This window comes from Argentina silus, assembly GCF_951799395.1.
Source record: "Argentina silus genome assembly, chromosome: 12".
NCBI lineage: Eukaryota > Metazoa > Chordata > Actinopteri > Argentiniformes > Argentinidae > Argentina > Argentina silus.
In genome coordinates, this window is record NC_139666.1 from 21980013 (window position 1) to 21997512 (window position 17500).

Here is a 17500-nt window from a genome sequence, read left to right on the forward strand (position 1 = left end):
ATGAGTAACATCAGCTGACACAATGAGGGTCTCTCAGGCTCCAAGTTGAACACCTTAGCGCTCCGAATGGTCAAAGCTTCTGTCCAGCCCAGCCACAACACACAGTCACCTTGTCACACTACATTATGTGAGACACAGTGCCCAACTTGTGTCACACACACACACACACACACACACACACACACACACACACACACACACACACACATACACACACACACACATACACGGTGGATTGTATGTCATGCAGAAGTCAGTCAGTCCTGTCAGTGGAATGTTCGGCAAACGCACACGCACACGCGCATGCACACACACGCGCACGCGCACGCGCACGCGCGCACACACACACACACACACACACACACCTCCTGAGCTCAGTACAGGGCAGAAGTAGGCCAAGTTATTTAGGGCAGGGCACTCACCCCTCAGCCTTCACCCCACCACTGGCCCTGGCACTGGGGGGGGGGCATGGAAATGGAGAGCACAGGAAGCGACAGCACAGAAGAGAGAGAGTAAAAAAAGAGAGAGAGAGAGCCAGAACACTTGAGGTAGCAGGAGGAAAGAGTCGAAAGCAGAAAGAGGAGGAGCAAGAAGAGGGAAAGAGAGACAGAGACAGACAGCTCTCTGGGATTCCCCACCACACCACTCCTCTCTTTCATTTCATCCTAAAATACTTCTGTCCTCCCTCCCTCCACCACCCAAGACTCTGCACCCCCTCTGCTAGCTGGGGCTGGGCCCAGCATTTAACCAAGTGTCTGTCTGTCTCTCTGTCTGGCTCTCTGTCTGGCTCTCTCTCTCTCAACTGACAGAGGATGACAGCTCTAAAGTTTACCTGAGCTCTGGCCTGCCTGCCTGCCTGCCTGCCTGCCTGCCTGCCTGTCTGCCTGTCTGCCACTGTGACTGTGGTTTAGTTATAGTAAAACAGGTGCAGCCCCCCCCCCCTCCCCTCCTAACTCTCCTCTAAAGACAACAGCGTAACACAACAGGAGAGCCCAGTTTAAATTCAGCGCCATCCTCCACTCGCACCCCGAGCCAAAACACGGGCTACTCATCACCATGGTAACTGCGTACCTCCATCCCCTGCCCCCCTCCATCCCTCCATCCCTCAATCAACACACCACCAGCCCCCCTGTCCTCCGTTTGGGGACAATAACACCAGCTTCTGCTCATGGGAGACGGAAGGGGTGCCCCTCTCTGACAAGTCAGGTCATTTCTTGACAATATTTGTCTATATCAGGGACCCGTTGTGGGCTGGTGAGCGCTGATTTTAGCTAGTGGCTGAAATGATACAGAAATCTTATAGCAACTCTTTAAAGCAGTGTTGGTGTCTAAAGCTGGCTGGTGGAGGGAGAAATCAGAGGACGTGTTTTTGACTCATTCTATTCCATGCATTACAATGAGCCCGTCCTCTGATTTCTACCTCCACCGGCCTCCCCTGGTTGCTGTGTAGTACAGTGTCTAATGAGTCTCCCAGCCTCAGCGCCAGGCCCAGCCCAGAGACCAGGGATGCCCTCTCACTGCCCAGTGTCAACATGCCCCTGGCGCCATCCAGCTACCGCCCACCCAGAAAGAGAGAGAGGCTCACACTACCCGCCCACACTGTTACACACAGCAGGAAAATAAGGAGAAAGAGAGAAAGTGTGTGTGCATGTGTGTGCGTGTGTGTGTGTGTGTGTGTGTGTGTGTGTGTGTGTGTGTGCGTGTGTGCGTGCGTTCGCTACAGATCAGTATATTAATAGGGGTGAAAGTGGATGTGAGGATGAGCGTATGCAAATGTATGAGAGTGCTAGTAAGAGTCGGTACAAACCTGTGTGTTAGTGTTCAACTTCCCCAAATGTATGTGTGTGTGTGTGTGTGTGTGTGTGTGTGTGTGTGTGTGTGTGTGTGTGTGTGTGTGTGTGTGTGTGTGTGTGTGTGTGTGTGTGTGTGTGTGTGTGTGTGTGTGTGTGTGTGTGTGTGTGTGTGTGTGTGTGTGTGTGTGTGTGTTTGAAGTCCTCCTTCTCACAGGAGTTAAATGGAGTCTGCCCGGCTACAGAACCAGGAAGTGCTATGGAACTCTAGACAAATCAGATCCCTGGGTTCTAGTCAGGTGACCTGGGCACAGTTCCATGTTTTGAATCAGATGAAAACAAACCTAACGAGGCTCACTGACACGTTCACTGACACACACACACACACACACACACACACACACACACACACACACAACCAGCTGCCTCTGTGAGGAAGAGAGAGGAGGGCTGTTCTCAATGAAGAAAAACAACCATTATGAGACTCATGAGCAGATGGAGATTGGATAGAAATGTGTGTCTTAAATAGTGTGTGTGAGTGTATGTGCGTGTGCGTGTGAGTGTGTGAGTGTAAGGGAGGGGGGGAGTCAATTATAGATAAAATGTCTTATGTAAGACAGCACTGGCCTACAGTGTTTATCCAAACAGAGAGACAATGGGGGTATTGGTCAGGCGTTTGCCAGCTATCACATGGCTCTCACACACCAAACCACAGAAGACCTTTTGGACCAGAGAAGAGAGTCTCTGATGTACTGTACACAGATACATTACAATCTCAATGCTGAATGTGGGAACATACACCAAAAGTCTTCTATTTATTGAAGCATCAGTTTCTGCTAGATTCTTCAATCTCTCCTCAACTCACTAACTGCCAAAGGCTTCTGAGAGTACCAAGTGTTTTATGTGGTATTTTCCTAGCAACAGTACTTTGATTGGCGACAAAATGAAGCATCCTCATTTATGCATTTTGGGTGAATAAAGTCACCCTTGACACTGTAGAATGTTGACTGGCGGCTTCATTCACCGTTGGCACGAAATGAGTTAAAGCTCTCCCTTCGTCCCCGCAAGGAGACAGCATCAGACTCTGAGCACCCCCCCCATCCTGTCCTGGTTTCCCCCCTGCCCCTACCAGATGGTCGGCTATACAGCGGGCCCCTAAACCTCCCAGCTCAGACAAGCCACAACTGTCACTAAGAACAAACACACGGGGCGGCTGAGTGAGGACTCAGAGCCTTAAGCCTGGATATCTCTGTACCCAAGCCAAGCCTGGCCACGTATACTTAAGTATCCTTTAGGACTCCAAGACTGGATATCTTCAACCCTGGCCCCACCCAGACTAGCCTTGTAGGACAGTGAAGGCTGGTGGAGGTAGAAATCGGAGGACGGGCTCATTGTAATGCATGGAACGGGATGTGGAGTGGTATCAAACACATGTTCCTCATTCAGTTCCATGCATTATAATGAGCCAGTCCTCCGATTTCTACCTCCACCGACCTCCACTCTTGTAGAGGTTACATAGTAAAAGGCTGTTCAAGCCTGGTTATCTTAAGCAGAGCCCAGACTATAGTGTAGACTGGCTACAGAGGTGTTCCTAAACATGAGTCATCTGTTATCCTGGAACGGAATTAGGAACGTTTGTTTGATACCACTCCTCATTCCATTTCATGCATTACAATGAGCCCATCCTCCGACTTCTACCTCCACCAGCCTCCCCTGATCTAGCTTTGATTGGCTATCCTGACTGACGGAACACAGGAGTGGGGATCTCTCCTCCTAAGACAGATGGCTTCCCTGTGGGGCTTCTCCCAGCCCACCGGCTCACAGTTGCCCTTTTGTCCAGTCCAGAACACATGGAGCTGATAGCAACCAGGCGGCCATTTTGGTGCCGTAGGCACAGAGAGGCCTTCTCTCAGTCTTATCAGTCAGGGCAGGTCAGAGATAGTAGCATGTTGTGTGGGAAGCGTTGCACTATTGTCTGCCTAATAGATGTGAATTGGTGTGTGAGCTGCAGCAATTTAAACAGACAAAAGACTAAGTTCCCCTCTGTGATAATAAAGCTGATCTCATCTTAAACTAGGATAGCCTCTCGTCGCTCACATGAAGGAGTAGTCTGAGAAGCTAGCTTAGCATAGCCTAGCGTCAGTCACTGGGTCCTAACCAGCCTGAGCTGTTGTCTAGTAGCCTAGCATCAGTCACTGGGTCCTAACCAGCCTGAGCTGTTGTCTAGTAGCCTAGCATCAGTCACTGGGTCTTAACCAGCCTGAGCTGTTGTCTGGTAGCAACATGTCTAGCCACCACTCTCTCAGGATGGATCTGCAGAGACAGGTGTTGTCACAATAATGGACTTCTATATTCAAACATACACCTTCAACCAGCAGCCCTGTCACATATGCAGCTACAAAATAGCTTCTTAAGACACACTGACTGACACAGTGCTAGTCTTGCACCTGCACGCGTGTTTGATACCATTCCTCACTCCATGCATTACAATGAGCCCGTCCTCCGATTTCTACCTCCATCAGCCTCCCCTGCCTTGCACAATATAATGATTCCAACTTCAAAGTTGAATCTGTGGGGGCGTTCAGTGGCGTAGCACACTAAGGCGCATACCATATCATCACAACGTCCCTGGTTCGATTCCAGCCATCGTCATATCCTGCATGTCATCCCTCCTCTCTCTCACCCATCTTTCCTGTCAATCTCTACTATCTCTATCCCAATGAAAGCAGAAATGCCCTAAAAACTTTTTAAAAGTTGAATCTGTGAGGATTGGAGCTGTCAAAAACCCTCACAGAGAGACGACAGTATTCTCTCTCACACACTCCAAACGATCCGTCCTCTTGCCTGTTCTCTGGGAGATACAAAGACCTATTATCCTATTCTATCCCTGTATTGTCTGATGTCATGAGTCCATTGGGCCACTCCATCCACTCCAACAGCCTATTAACACAAACGCACACACTGAGTGTGTTATATAACAAACATAACGTCATAAACCACTGACAACACAGGACAATAAAAATGCTGGATATTTCAAAATTAATGAGTTTTACTGGGCACGGGACACAGCCAGCTGGTGGTGTGTGTGTGTGTGTGTGTGTGTGTGTATGTGTGTATATGTGTGCGCACGTGTGTGTTTGAGAGAGAGGGACACACGAGCGGAGTGAAACGGACGCCTGTCCTATGTTGATCACGTCCCCTCTCCCTTCACTGCACCTTCATAATCCTATCATGAGGGTCACACAGGAGTGGCCATCACACTCCAGGGACAGGGACAAGGACACACACATACACGCACACGCACACGCACGCGCACACACACACACACACACACACACACACACACACACACACACACACACACACACACACACACACACACACACACACACACACACACACCATCTATATGCCTGGCCAGGCTGGTTTGTGTCTGGTGTGTGTGTGGGTGTGTGTGTGTGGGTGTGTGTGTGTGTAGTGTGTGTGTGTGTGCTTTCGACACGGTCACCTGTAAACGCTTGGTGAAGATAACCCTCAGGGTTCTCCCCAAAAAGTGGAGCTGCACCACAGAAGGCAAATTAAACTAAATATTCAGTCATGATAGAGGAACTATCTTTGATAGCCAGCGACATTGTTGATAAAAACAAAACAGAAAGTGAAAGCGGCATGCCGTCCCTCAGTGAATTCAGTGTTTTAGCTGAATTGTTGCTTGTTGAAACATTGTTTAGCGTTTTAGTGATATTTTTTTGATGCATTTTGACATGAATAAACGTGAGTCGGGTTTTGATAATGCAATCCAGCGCCACGCTGTTCAGCAATCCTGGGGAGAACCCTGACCCTGTTGTAACTACAGGGACTCAGAGCCCAGCTCTCAGGGTCACGTTCAGAGGATGCTACACATCAACACGTAACAGATACATAGAAACACAGTGAATAGATCGGACATGATGCGTTACTCTACATGTCAGAGAAGTCCGGCTGTGTGTTCAACATGATAGATCTGTGAGGTATTTCTATCTGAATCAGGGGAGGCTGGTGGAGGCAGAAATCGGAGGACGAGCTCATTGTGGTGCGTGGAACGGAATGAGGAATGGTGTGAAACACACATGACCATTCCTCATTCCGTTCCATGCATTACAATGAGCCCGTCCTCCGATTTCTACCTCCACTAGCCTCCCCTGATTTGTGTGTATTTCCATGTGAACATTCCATGTGAACAACATGACGCCCTACTGAACGTGGGCCTGATTCCCCCCCCCATCTCTCTCTTCCTCCCTCCCCCATCTCTCTCTTCCTCCCTCCCCCATCTCTCTCTCTCTGTCATGTGACCTAGGCTGTGAAGATGGGATGCTCAGTGACCACGAGAGTGACCTTCTCCTCCACCTCCCCCACTCCTCCTCTTTCTCACCACTCCATTCCTTGCCTTGGTTTTTCACCCCCCCCCCCTTTCACCCTAACTCTTCTCTCCTCTCTCCTACCTCTCCACCTCTTGCACTCCTCCTCTTTCTCACCTCTCTCACCCCCCCCCCCGGGCCCCTCCTCTCTCATGGACACAGCCAACGGCTTACAGTGTGGGCCGGTCCACTGCTGTCAGAACGGGGGGGTTTAAGAGGAGGACTGCTGTGTGTTAGCAGGTTTTTCCACCACAAACAGCAGGAAGTTAGCGGGCTAGGCTAGGCCAAGGCTCTGTGCGTGGGTGGGCTGGCAGTGAGGGGGCTAGGCTAGGTCAAGCCTGTGGTGGGCTGGTAGTGAAAGGGCTAGGCTAGGTCAAGCCTGTGTACCAGTGATGGTGCTAGGCTAGGCTTGACCAGGCATGTGTGCCTGGGTGGGCTGGCACTGGAGAGAGGAGGAGAAGTTCTCTCTCTCTCTCTCTCTCTCTCTCTCTCTCTCTCTCTCTCTCTCTCTCTCTCTCTCTCTCTCTCTCTCTCTCTCTCTCTCTCTCTCTCTCTCTCTCTCTCTCTCTCTCTCTCTCTCTCTCTCTCTCTCTCTCTCACACACACACACCTGGAGCACGTAATTAAAGGAAACACATTGTTAACCACAAACGGTTAGTGAATTAGGTGATTAACATTGTGGACTACAGCGTAGCAAAACATCTTGGACCTGTGCTATAATTGGATAAATACAGTTACCTCCTCCATTACAGTGCCAACTAAACTACAAGACCCAGGCTAACTATACTACAAGACCCAGGGGGCTTGTAGCTGATAGGTCAGTGTGGTAGTGGAAGCCCTAGTGCTAACACTATGGGTGTTTTAGGCTAGGTTGCTAACCTGCCACCCACTACAGGCCAAGACCAGGCTTACCATCTCCCTCAAAATCACCTCCTATCTGCTCATTTACACATGAGGAGGACGAGGAGGAGGAGGTAGAGGAGGAGGAGGAGGAGGAGGGGGGGAGGATGATATGGCTTCTTCATTATGTGCTTCATGAGTTGGGGAGGGGAGGGGGGGGGGCAGAGAGGGAGGCTGGAAGAAGGTCAGGGAAGGGTGAGATCTCTCCTCCAGCCTCTCTCAGTTCAGCTCCTATCCTCCCCTCACCCTTACACACACACACACACACACACACACTCCTGTAAAGTGCTGCAGCGCTGCCACTTCCTGCCAAGACTAGCTCTCTGATGTACAGTAATGCTGCTCTCCCACTCCCTCCTACATCCTACATCCGCCTGGTGAGAGCCTCCGTGGGGGGGGGGGGGGGGGGGGGGAGGAGAGAAGAGAGACAGAGACGGAGAGAGACAGAGAAAGAGAGAGAGACACACACACACACACACACACACACACACACACACACACACACACAGCTACCTCCATTCCCTCACCCAAATGTAAGCATTGGACTTTTCCCTAAGTAAACTTCATGTTCGCTATACACAACGCATTCCGTCACTATAAAATGCCAGGTCATGGAATTCACACTGATGTTCATTCAAGGCTTTGTGTGTGTGTGTGTGTGTGTGTGTGTGTGTGTGTGTGTGTGTGTGTGTGTGTGTGTGTGTGTGTGTGTGTGTGTCCAAACCCCTGCCCCTCTGGCCCCCAGACACACATCACACAGCCAAGGGGAACTAGGTTGTGGTTTGGTCTGTGGCTGACCAAGCCACCAACTTCTCAACATTACGCCGATGACTTCCGCCATTTTAATACTTCCTCTCAACTGACAGAAATATCTCGAGAACAGTCATCTCGACAGTGAAGCAGATGATGAATAAGCCGTATAAATACTAGAATTATGTTCCCCTATAAAAATATGAATACCCTTGTTTAATAACTGATTACATGAGCTGATTAACAATTATGGTAATTATGGAGTACAGGGAAGCACATTCAAATGATGCAGCAACAATTACATCTGAGGCACGGGGTGGAAGGGTAACAAGCCGGTCATAATTGGGTTAAACCATTTCCCTGCCGAGGGGGGGGGGGAATACCAGCGTTCCATGCTGACGTTGGGCTGGGTGGTTAGGACGGGACTGGATGTAGTTCTAACTTCCTACAACCACTAAACAAAAACACCTTTGTGATTATGGGGTTATTTTTTCTTTCTCTCTCTCTCTCCCTCTCTCTCGTGCTATCTTACCCTCTCTCTCTCTCTCTCTCTCTCTCTCTTTCTTTTTCCATCTCAACAGCTGCAACGCCCCTTGTACACTCTCTGTAGCCATTCACTAGTGCACACACACACACACACACACACACACACACACACACACGCACACACACACACACACAACACACACACACACACACACACACACACACACACGCACACGCACACGCGCACACACGTGCACACACACGCACACACACGCACACACACACACAGGGCATGGAAGGAGAGCTTGGTTCATTGCAGCCAAACTTGCAGCACGTGAGATGATTCACTGACTCCTGCAGAACTTAGACTCAAAATGTCACAGCCAATCAGTGTCCTGGAGCGTCTCTGAACCAACTTGTTCTTCCTGAAACATTTACACTGCTGCCTTACCTGCCCTGAGCTACACAAAATCCAATCTTCTAAAACCCCTCCAAGTAATACACTTATTCTCTATGCAGTGGGATGGCTTGCTCCTCCATGGCCCCCAAACACACACACACACACACACACACACACACACACACACACACACACACACACACACACACACACACACACACACACACACACACACACACACAACCAGGGGAATTCTGAGCGCTGTTTACTCATTCTGTGGCCTCTTCTAGCCTACCATGAGGTGGAGCAGTAGTCTTCAGTGTACAGAGTAGTGACAGTGATGTTGTTGTACCACCAGGCTATGTACACTATCCACAGAGAAGGAACATCAGCCTCCTCCAATGCAAATGGTTCAAGTCCCTCGAGGCTGAACAAGACGCTGTACTGATGGTTTAATCAGAACCACGATGATGCATTAGGCATAGGAAGCCATCTGCTCTGAAAAGAAGATGGCCACTCTGAGTGTTGTCAGTTTACATAGAGGATACTGCCGCTTCTGAAGGAACGACACTGTCAGCACACACAACATCTGACTAGAGAGGAGATGGAACTTATGTGAAACACGTGAAATAATGTGAAAAGTGAAAAGGCCACCGCTACAGAAAACCCCAATGATTGACATCTTGATGTGTTGATGTGTATCAGGGGAGGCTGGTGGAGGTAGAAAGGCTCCCACTTCTCATTCCATTCTATGCATTACAATGAGCTTGTCCTCAGATGTCTACCCCCACCAGTCTCCCCTTGATCTCCTCTCTCAACCTCAGACACATAGTCATAGTCATGGTAGTCATTGTCATCATAAAGCAGGGTGTTATAACATTGGACAGCCATCGCTACAGTGACCTGTAGGTTATAAACGGGTTATAGAGTAGTAATAACACAGGTCACACGACTGGACAGCCTGGCAGTCTGTCCGTCTGTCAGTTAGGCCCATACTAACACACACACGCACTCGCACACACGCACGCACATACACACACACCTTTCTATACCTAGTTACTAATGCACTGTTACAGTTAAAGGGTTACAGTACAGCTATGATGTAATGTTTACTGTGCTTCCACCCTTTTAAGACAACAACTTTGTTATCATCTTAGGGAAATGTATTATTTTATTGACAGGCCTACATGAGTGAGCATCTATCCAAAGCAAACACATACCCTTACCGTACTACTCAAATGTCTTAAGTAAGAGATTTTTCATTTCGCCTTTTTCACAACCAAGTAGCCGAGCTGTGGCCTATGCCATAATATGATATCATACTAAAATATAGCATGTACATGATGCCCCTGTTCAAGTCCCCTGTACAGAACAGGTCCGGACACAGCCTTTAACGTCTCCTCTTCCTTTCTACCAGGCAACAGCAGCTTAACAACAGGATGTGAGGTAGGCAGCTCTACCTCCACCCCAGTGTCGGTGACACCGAGACGGGTGTTTGCAAACAGGGGCTCACAATCTCGACCGGACTAAACACACTGAACCCCAGCGGTGCCAGAGGAGTTTAGAGTTCCGTATCTACCACTGCATTCGATCTCCGGTGTACAGTGTGGTCTACTGTACACGGATGCGCGTACCCAGCCAATGGCGCACGGGCAGAAGTCGGTCAGTGCATAGATACAATAGAGATGGTCGTGGAAAATTAGAGGTTGTCATATCAATGATGTTGATGGATAAACTAACAGTCGATAACTCACTGGTATACAGTACATACAGGGTCCTAGAGAAATGGAAATAGTCCAGGCTGGTCTATAGGCTCCATCTCAACGCATTGCTATAATCCAGTACAGACCGCAAGAGAGGGTATGTTATAATTGGTAGCTCTCTGCTTAGGAGAAAAATACATGTTTGCGCTACAGTTTCCGCCTATTTTCCGAAACAAAGTGGTCTCTGACACTATGCGATAGAGAGAGGGAGGGAAAACGCACACCAACCTTGTATACTTGTCCGTAGGTTCCATTGCCAACCACTTCTACCAGCTCGAAGATCCCAGCTGGATCCTACGAAGAAATGAGCGAATAGTCAATATTTGATTACGATTAACGGTTGTTTATGTGAGTGTGTTTAGTTCCGTTATTTGGGGCGGTTGCGCCCGATTTGCCTGACATGCCAAAGCATTCCAAACAAAGGAAATATATGAACTAAGCCCTATATCCACATCGACAACAACTATAATGTTTGTGACACATTTAGCCTGGGTTTGGCCCGTGATAAGGGCGATCGCGTCTATTAAATGATCCATCGAACTGGCATCAACGCAGTAATAGGCTCCGATGACAACATGCATAGCACTCACCCGCAAGGATGCGAGGTCTATTTCCACCAGACTTTTCGCTGGAGACTCGTTCGCCATTTTCCCGATATTAAATAGAAACACCAAAGTCTATTTTATCTCCTTCAAGCTGAGTGTGTATTTGTGATGCCGTATCTCATCCTTGAATGTTTGTCCGTTATTCCGGGTTTATTTAATTTCGATCCGAGGCGGGTTTTTCTTTGTATTCCCGTTGTCGAGCCGACGCGCTCACTCCATGTTGAGCTACCGCGACTGGCAGGCAATGCTTGCTTTTCTTTCTCTCGCTCTCACGCTCTCTCTATTCTCCGCCCTATAGCCTTCTTGCCCGCCTGCCTCTCTCTCTCTCTCTCTCTCTCTCTCTCTCTCTCTCTCTCTCTCTCTCTCTCTCTCTCTCTCTCTCTCTCTCTCTCTCTCTCTCTCTCTCTCTCTCTCTCTCTCTCTCTCTCTCTCTCTCCGCTCAGATCAGCAATACAGGAAGCTGATTCAGTCAGGGCCTGATAGAGGGCAGGAGAGAGAGAATGAGAGAATGAGAGAGAGAGAGAGAGAGAGAGGGAGGCTGCAGGGAATAATGTGATGAAGAGCTCCTCCCTATCTTAAACAGTGTAAATGCATCCAAACATATGTTCAGTTTACTCCTACATAATAATGTGATGGGTGACATTTTATATCTTTATGATATATTTCGTGTATCTTCAGTCCTTATGAGGATGTCCGTGCTATACTTCAGTGGGTGTGGCAGTCATGGAATATTCTGATCAGATACATTGATCAGTGATCAGATCAGCTGTTACAGAGGACCACACAGTACAAGCAGAATGTGAGCTCATCCAACTGATAGAATTATATCACAGTTGATATTATGAAACCATGAAAACGAAATCCTCAAGATCGTGTTGTTATAAAAGAGATCATTGTCATTATGCAATGTGACCCTCACACACACACACACACACACACACACACACATACAAACACGCACGTACACATACACACACACACACACACACATACATACGCATATACACATACACACACACAGACAGACCCTCACATACACACACACTGTACACACACACACCCTCACACAAACACACACACACATACACTCACACACACAGAGACACACATACACGCACACACCGTGAACCGGCCATGTGTTCTCCTGTGTTCCCAGCGTTCTCTAGACTCTGTAACGGCCCGGTCACACACACCACCCGGCAGACCTACGTTAACCAACGGCTGTGAATAACGTAAACCGCCTATATATGGTCATGTCAGAGACAGGAAGTGTGATGTGACATTGTGTGGGCAGCCGAGGCGACCGGTCGACCCAGGGAGCCAGTTTAACGATGCCATCGTTGTGTGAGCAGGGAGGCAAGATGGCCGCTCTCAGCGGAGAGCACTTTGATGTTGGAGTCTCCCAGGGGCTTTACACATGACAGGGCCAACTTGAACCATACTGGGCTTTACACACAGCAGAGCCGACCTGAACCGAACCGCACTGGGCTTTACACATGATAGGGCCGACCCGAACCATACTGGGCTATACACATGGCAGGGCCGACCTGAACTGAACCATACTGGGCTTTACACACTACAGGGCCAACCCGAACCATACTGTGCTGGCTCTGATGTTTTCCTTTTACATTGTAGCACTGTTTCAGCAACTATGGTGGGTGTACAGCTCAGTACAGCCCAGTACAGCTCGGTTCAGCTCTGCAGTATGAATTAGGGTCTGGTGTCACTACTAGTTTATATCCCCCACCTGGCCTCTCATAAACCATGGTCACAGGGGAGGCTGGTGGAGGTAGAAATCGGAGGACGGGCTCATTGTAATACATGGAACGGAATAAGGAATGGTATGAAACACGCGTAGGGAAGCAAATATGGGACCCAACTACAATACGAGAGCTGACAGACCTGGTGAAATATTTATAACTGCTTCCATTTACCATGCTCTAATTAACCCTTAAAGTGTCTGGGAGAGGAGGAGGAGAGGAGAGGAGAGGAGAGGGGAGGTAGAGGAGAGGAGAGGAGAGGATGGGTGGAGATGGAGATGGAGGAGAGAAGGGAAGAGGTGGAGGAGAGGAGAGGAGAGGGAAGATGGAGGAGAGGAGAGGAGAGGAGAGGAGAGATGACGTGGCAGTGTTTACCACATGAGGCCTGTTTATCACACGTTAATGTGAGTGTACATGTCTAAGACAGAGAGAGAGGAAGGTGTCTCAATGTTCATGACACACTGCTGCTCTAATGTGTCTAAAATAGAGAGAGAGGAAGAGGTTTCATATTAGTGTGTACCAGGGCAGACCCACAGCACATGTTTATCACATGCCTAGGACACTGCACATGCCGAAAACACAGAGGGAGAGGACAGTTGCATGTCATGGGTGTGTTCTGGGTCTAGGTTTTGTGGAGATGCAGTAATTATTGATGTCGATGACAGTAATTATTGATGTTGTTCATTTGGTATGACTCAGTGATTTTGCAGGTTGAACCAATAGAAACTAGAGTCATGACAAGACTTCCCTTTTCTGAATGGAGAGAAACTGTCGTTGTGATTGTGACTGATAAGAGCCAACTGACCTAAAGCCTTATCTGCTACACATACAGAGGGAGCGTGAGTGTCTGTGTGTATGTCTGTGTGTCTGTGTGTTTGTCTGTGTGTGTGTGTGTGAGTGTCTGTGTGTTTGTCTGTGTGTGTGTGTGTGTGTGTGTGTGTGTGTGTGTGGGTGTGGGTGTGGGTGTGGGTGTAGGTGTGTGTGTGTGTGTGTGTGTGGGTGTGGGTGTAGGTGTGGGTGTGTGTGTGTGTGTGTTTTGTGTATGTTTTGTGTGTGTGTGAGGATGGTCTGCCTCAGCAACAGTGAGCACCAACCCCCACACACACTGTGACTCAACCACAGCCGTCGATCAGGTCAGACCAGTGCCAAGCAGGAAAAATCAGCCTGGGGATGAAAACAAACTGGCTCTGTGTTTTGTGTGTGTGTGTGTGTGTGTGTGTGTGTGTGTGTGTGTGTGTGTGTGTGTGTGTGTGTGTGTGTGTGTGTGTGTGTGTGTGTGTGTGTGTGTGTGTGTGTGTGAGTATGTGTGTGTGTGTGTGTGTGTGTTTTGTGTGTGTGTGCATGCTTGTTAGTGTGAGTGTGTGTGTGTGTGTGTGTGTGTGTGTGCCTCACAGGCGTGAAAGTATAAAACAAGAGCAGACACATGGAAGGCAGAGGGAGGAGTGGCTACTGTATTTGGAACACTAATAAAACATGTTCGAAACACATCCATTAGTTTCTACAACATGAGGTAACAACAGTTACCTTCATAACGTTTAATAATTTCTCTCTCTCTCACACACACACACACACACACACACACACACACACACACACACACACTCATACACAGACAGCACATACACACACACAAACACAAATACACACAGAGGCATGATCACACAAACACAGACACACACACACACACACACACACACACACACAGGCACAATTACACACACACACACACACACAGGCACAATTACACACACACACACACAGGCATTATCACACAGACACAGACTCACACACAGACACACACACACCCTGCTTCCTCCTCTAGGCACAGAGAGAGGCGGAAAAAAGGAACCGTTTGCATATCAGAGGCACAGGGGCAAACAGACGGTGTTTGTTCAGGGTCTGTCCAGCCACCACAGGACTCCAGACAGACAGACAGACAGGCACACACACACACCACACAGACACACACACACAGCCGGCTGGGCTTAACTAGATCATGGCTCAGGACCAGGTTTCTGTTACAGATGGTCTGCACTGAGGTAAGGAGGGTGGGAGGGAGGGAGGGAGGGAGAGAGGGAGGTAGGCAGGAGGGAGGGAAGGAGGGAGGCAGGCAGGGAGGGAGGGAGGAAGAGGGGGAAGAAGAGCAGGGAGGGGAGATTCTTGTCCTAAACTAAACCATGTTTTGACGGCCATCCTACGCAAATGCTGCTCTTCCCTGGTCGGGAAATCAGGTGAAACTCAGAGTTACATGGTTACATAAGGAACCAACATATTTTTATATGCATGAATTTCTGTCTCTCCCTCTCTCTTTCTCTCTCTCTCTCTGCACCTGTGTGTGTGTCTGATATAGAGTGTGTGTGAGTGTGTATGTATGTGGGTGTGTGGGTGGGTGCGTGTCTGATGTAGAGTGTGTGTGTGTGTGTGTGTGTGTGCGTGTCTGATATAGAGTGTGATAGTGTGTGTGTTAGTCCTGTAAATAGGTGAGTAAGGGCAGTGTCAGAGGTAGAAGAAGACCTGAGGTGATGCAGCATGACTTACACAACACCACAACAGCGTAGCTTATCTCCACCTGAAACCTGTTCCTCCTCACAGTCACAAGCATAGACCTGCATAGAGACACACGCTACAACATTTACATGTTTGTAACCTTTTGGTGTAGTAAGCGGACCCAGGTGCGGTGCAGATAAAGGGGAGGCAGACGAGTAGGTAGCGGTACAAAACAAAAGGATCTTTACTTCATGAAGTGCAGGCAAAACAGGATACAAACACAGACTTAAGCTCGAAAACAAAAGGGGGAGAACACAGTCTCCAAAAACAGTACTCGTATATTCAATTATAATATAATAATAATATGCCATTTCGCTGACGCTTTTATCCAAAGCGACTTACATTGCAGTGAGTGCATACATTTCAATATATATGGTCCCAGTGGGAATCAAACCCACAACCTAAGCGTTGTTAGCGCCATGCTCTACCAACTGAGCCACAGAGGACCACCAACTAGCTTATGTTCTCGAAGCGACCAGCAAACAGTGAAGACTCAGCGGGGAGTGAAGGGAAGTGAGGGTACATAAAGCATCAGTGACAATTACACACAGGTGCAGGTGATAAGTTCGTGATTGAGGCGGCACAGTGGACGGCCGGAGGGAGACACCTAGGGACCACACTGGGGAGTGCGACCCCCGTCCGTAACACATGTTGCTTTACATCCGTTCTGTATAGGCTCAATGATGAATCATGTTGACAGAGACATTGTGAAATAGTGTAAACACTGTCTGTGTTATGTATCTAGGCTACTAAATATACAGTGTACGTACGTATGTATAATACGTATGTATGTATAATAAGATGTTATATATATATGCTAAAAGATAAGTGTTGTATTCATCGTTTGAATCATGGCATGACATGGTCTGTCTGTCTGTCTGTCTGTCTGTCACAAAGGAAGATCATGCGTCGCCTGTCTGTGTGTTTCTGGTGTGTGTGTGAACTCCATGCCCCCCCAAATCACCACGAAAGTCTCTTCTCCATCAGCTCAACACCGCCGCCATGTGTCCAAGAGGCGCTACTGCACCCAACAACAGCGAATAGTTCAACTTCACTTTGCCCAGCAACAGTCTACTGTGCAGACTCTATAAATCATCTCCAATGACAGAGCCACAGAAAAAAAAAGAAAAAGAAAAACTTAAATTCCGTGTCATCACCCCCCCATAGCTATTGTGTTGAAACAGCCCACCATGTTGAACAGAACAGAGCCCCCCCCCTCTTCCTCTGACCCTCTCCTCCTGTGACCTCCCCTCCTTGTTTCCTCTCCTTCATCTACATGTGATACAGAACACAGGAGAGGTAAGAGCACTGTGTGTGTGTGTGTGTGTGTGTGTGTGTGTGTGTGTCTGTGTGTGTCTGTGTGTGTCTGTGTGTATGTGTGTACGTGTGTGTGTGTGTGTGTGTGTGTGTGTGTGTGTGTGTTTGTGCATGTGTTTGTGTGTTTGTGTGTACGTGTGTGTGTGGCTGTCACCCGTCCGCTCCCTATTCCCTCAGAGACAGAAAAACAGGATACAAGGAGGAAGGAGCCATGTTAAACTACTGAGACCAGTGGAGGCCGACGGAGGTAGAAATCGGAGGACAGGGCTCATTGTAATGCATGGAATGTCCCCCGATTTCTACCTCCGTCAGCCTCCCCTGATTGAGACGCACCATACGCACCATAACAAACATCTATAGTCCAGGGACATCGATACCCACAGACCAATGATCAGATTAGCCTCCCTCCCTCCCTTCCTCCTTCCCTCCCTCCCTTCCTCCCTCCATGCTCCAGGTTTGCCTGGTCCTAACCCCTCCAGACTGGTTGGGCTATTTAGCCAACTGTGGACAATAACAGTTAGGAGTTGGATGATTGCTCAAACAGTCAGGGGGGAGGGGGCAGACCGGGTCAAGCTCCAGGGACAAGATGCCCTTCACCACGTCTGGGATCAGATTGCACAACCGCCACTCCTGAGCTTCATAATGAGGAGATGAAATCCGCTGATCTGACCCCAGCGTCTTGGTCCTAGTCTATTCATGACATGTCCTCGTTGACTTTGGTACTTTGTTCACCGGTTTCTTTGATCCAGTTCCTCTACCACCCACCACCTCTGCTCTGCTCAACTCTC

The 17500-nt window shown here is 48.7% G+C and overlaps 2 protein-coding genes across 4 annotated transcripts in view; one reads left to right on the forward strand and one right to left on the reverse strand.

Moving 5' to 3' along the window:
- Nucleotides 1-11418, reverse strand: part of LOC310813272 (mitogen-activated protein kinase kinase kinase kinase 4-like) — a 65924-nt gene extending 54506 nt beyond the window's left edge. For all 3 annotated transcript variants that reach the window (XM_083682138.1, XM_083682139.1, XM_083682137.1), the window contains exons 1-2: nt 11074-11418; nt 10712-10777 (exon numbers count right to left, since the gene is read on the reverse strand). In XM_083682138.1, the coding sequence (XP_083538264.1) occupies nt 10712-10777; nt 11074-11130 (123 nt within the window). In that variant the 5' untranslated portion in view covers nt 11131-11418. The remainder of the gene's footprint in view (nt 1-10711; nt 10778-11073) is intronic.
- arhgap20 (Rho GTPase activating protein 20) overlaps nt 1-17500 on the forward strand; it is a 243720-nt gene that overhangs the window by 220348 nt on the left and 5872 nt on the right. The gene's annotated exons all lie outside the window — the stretch shown is intronic.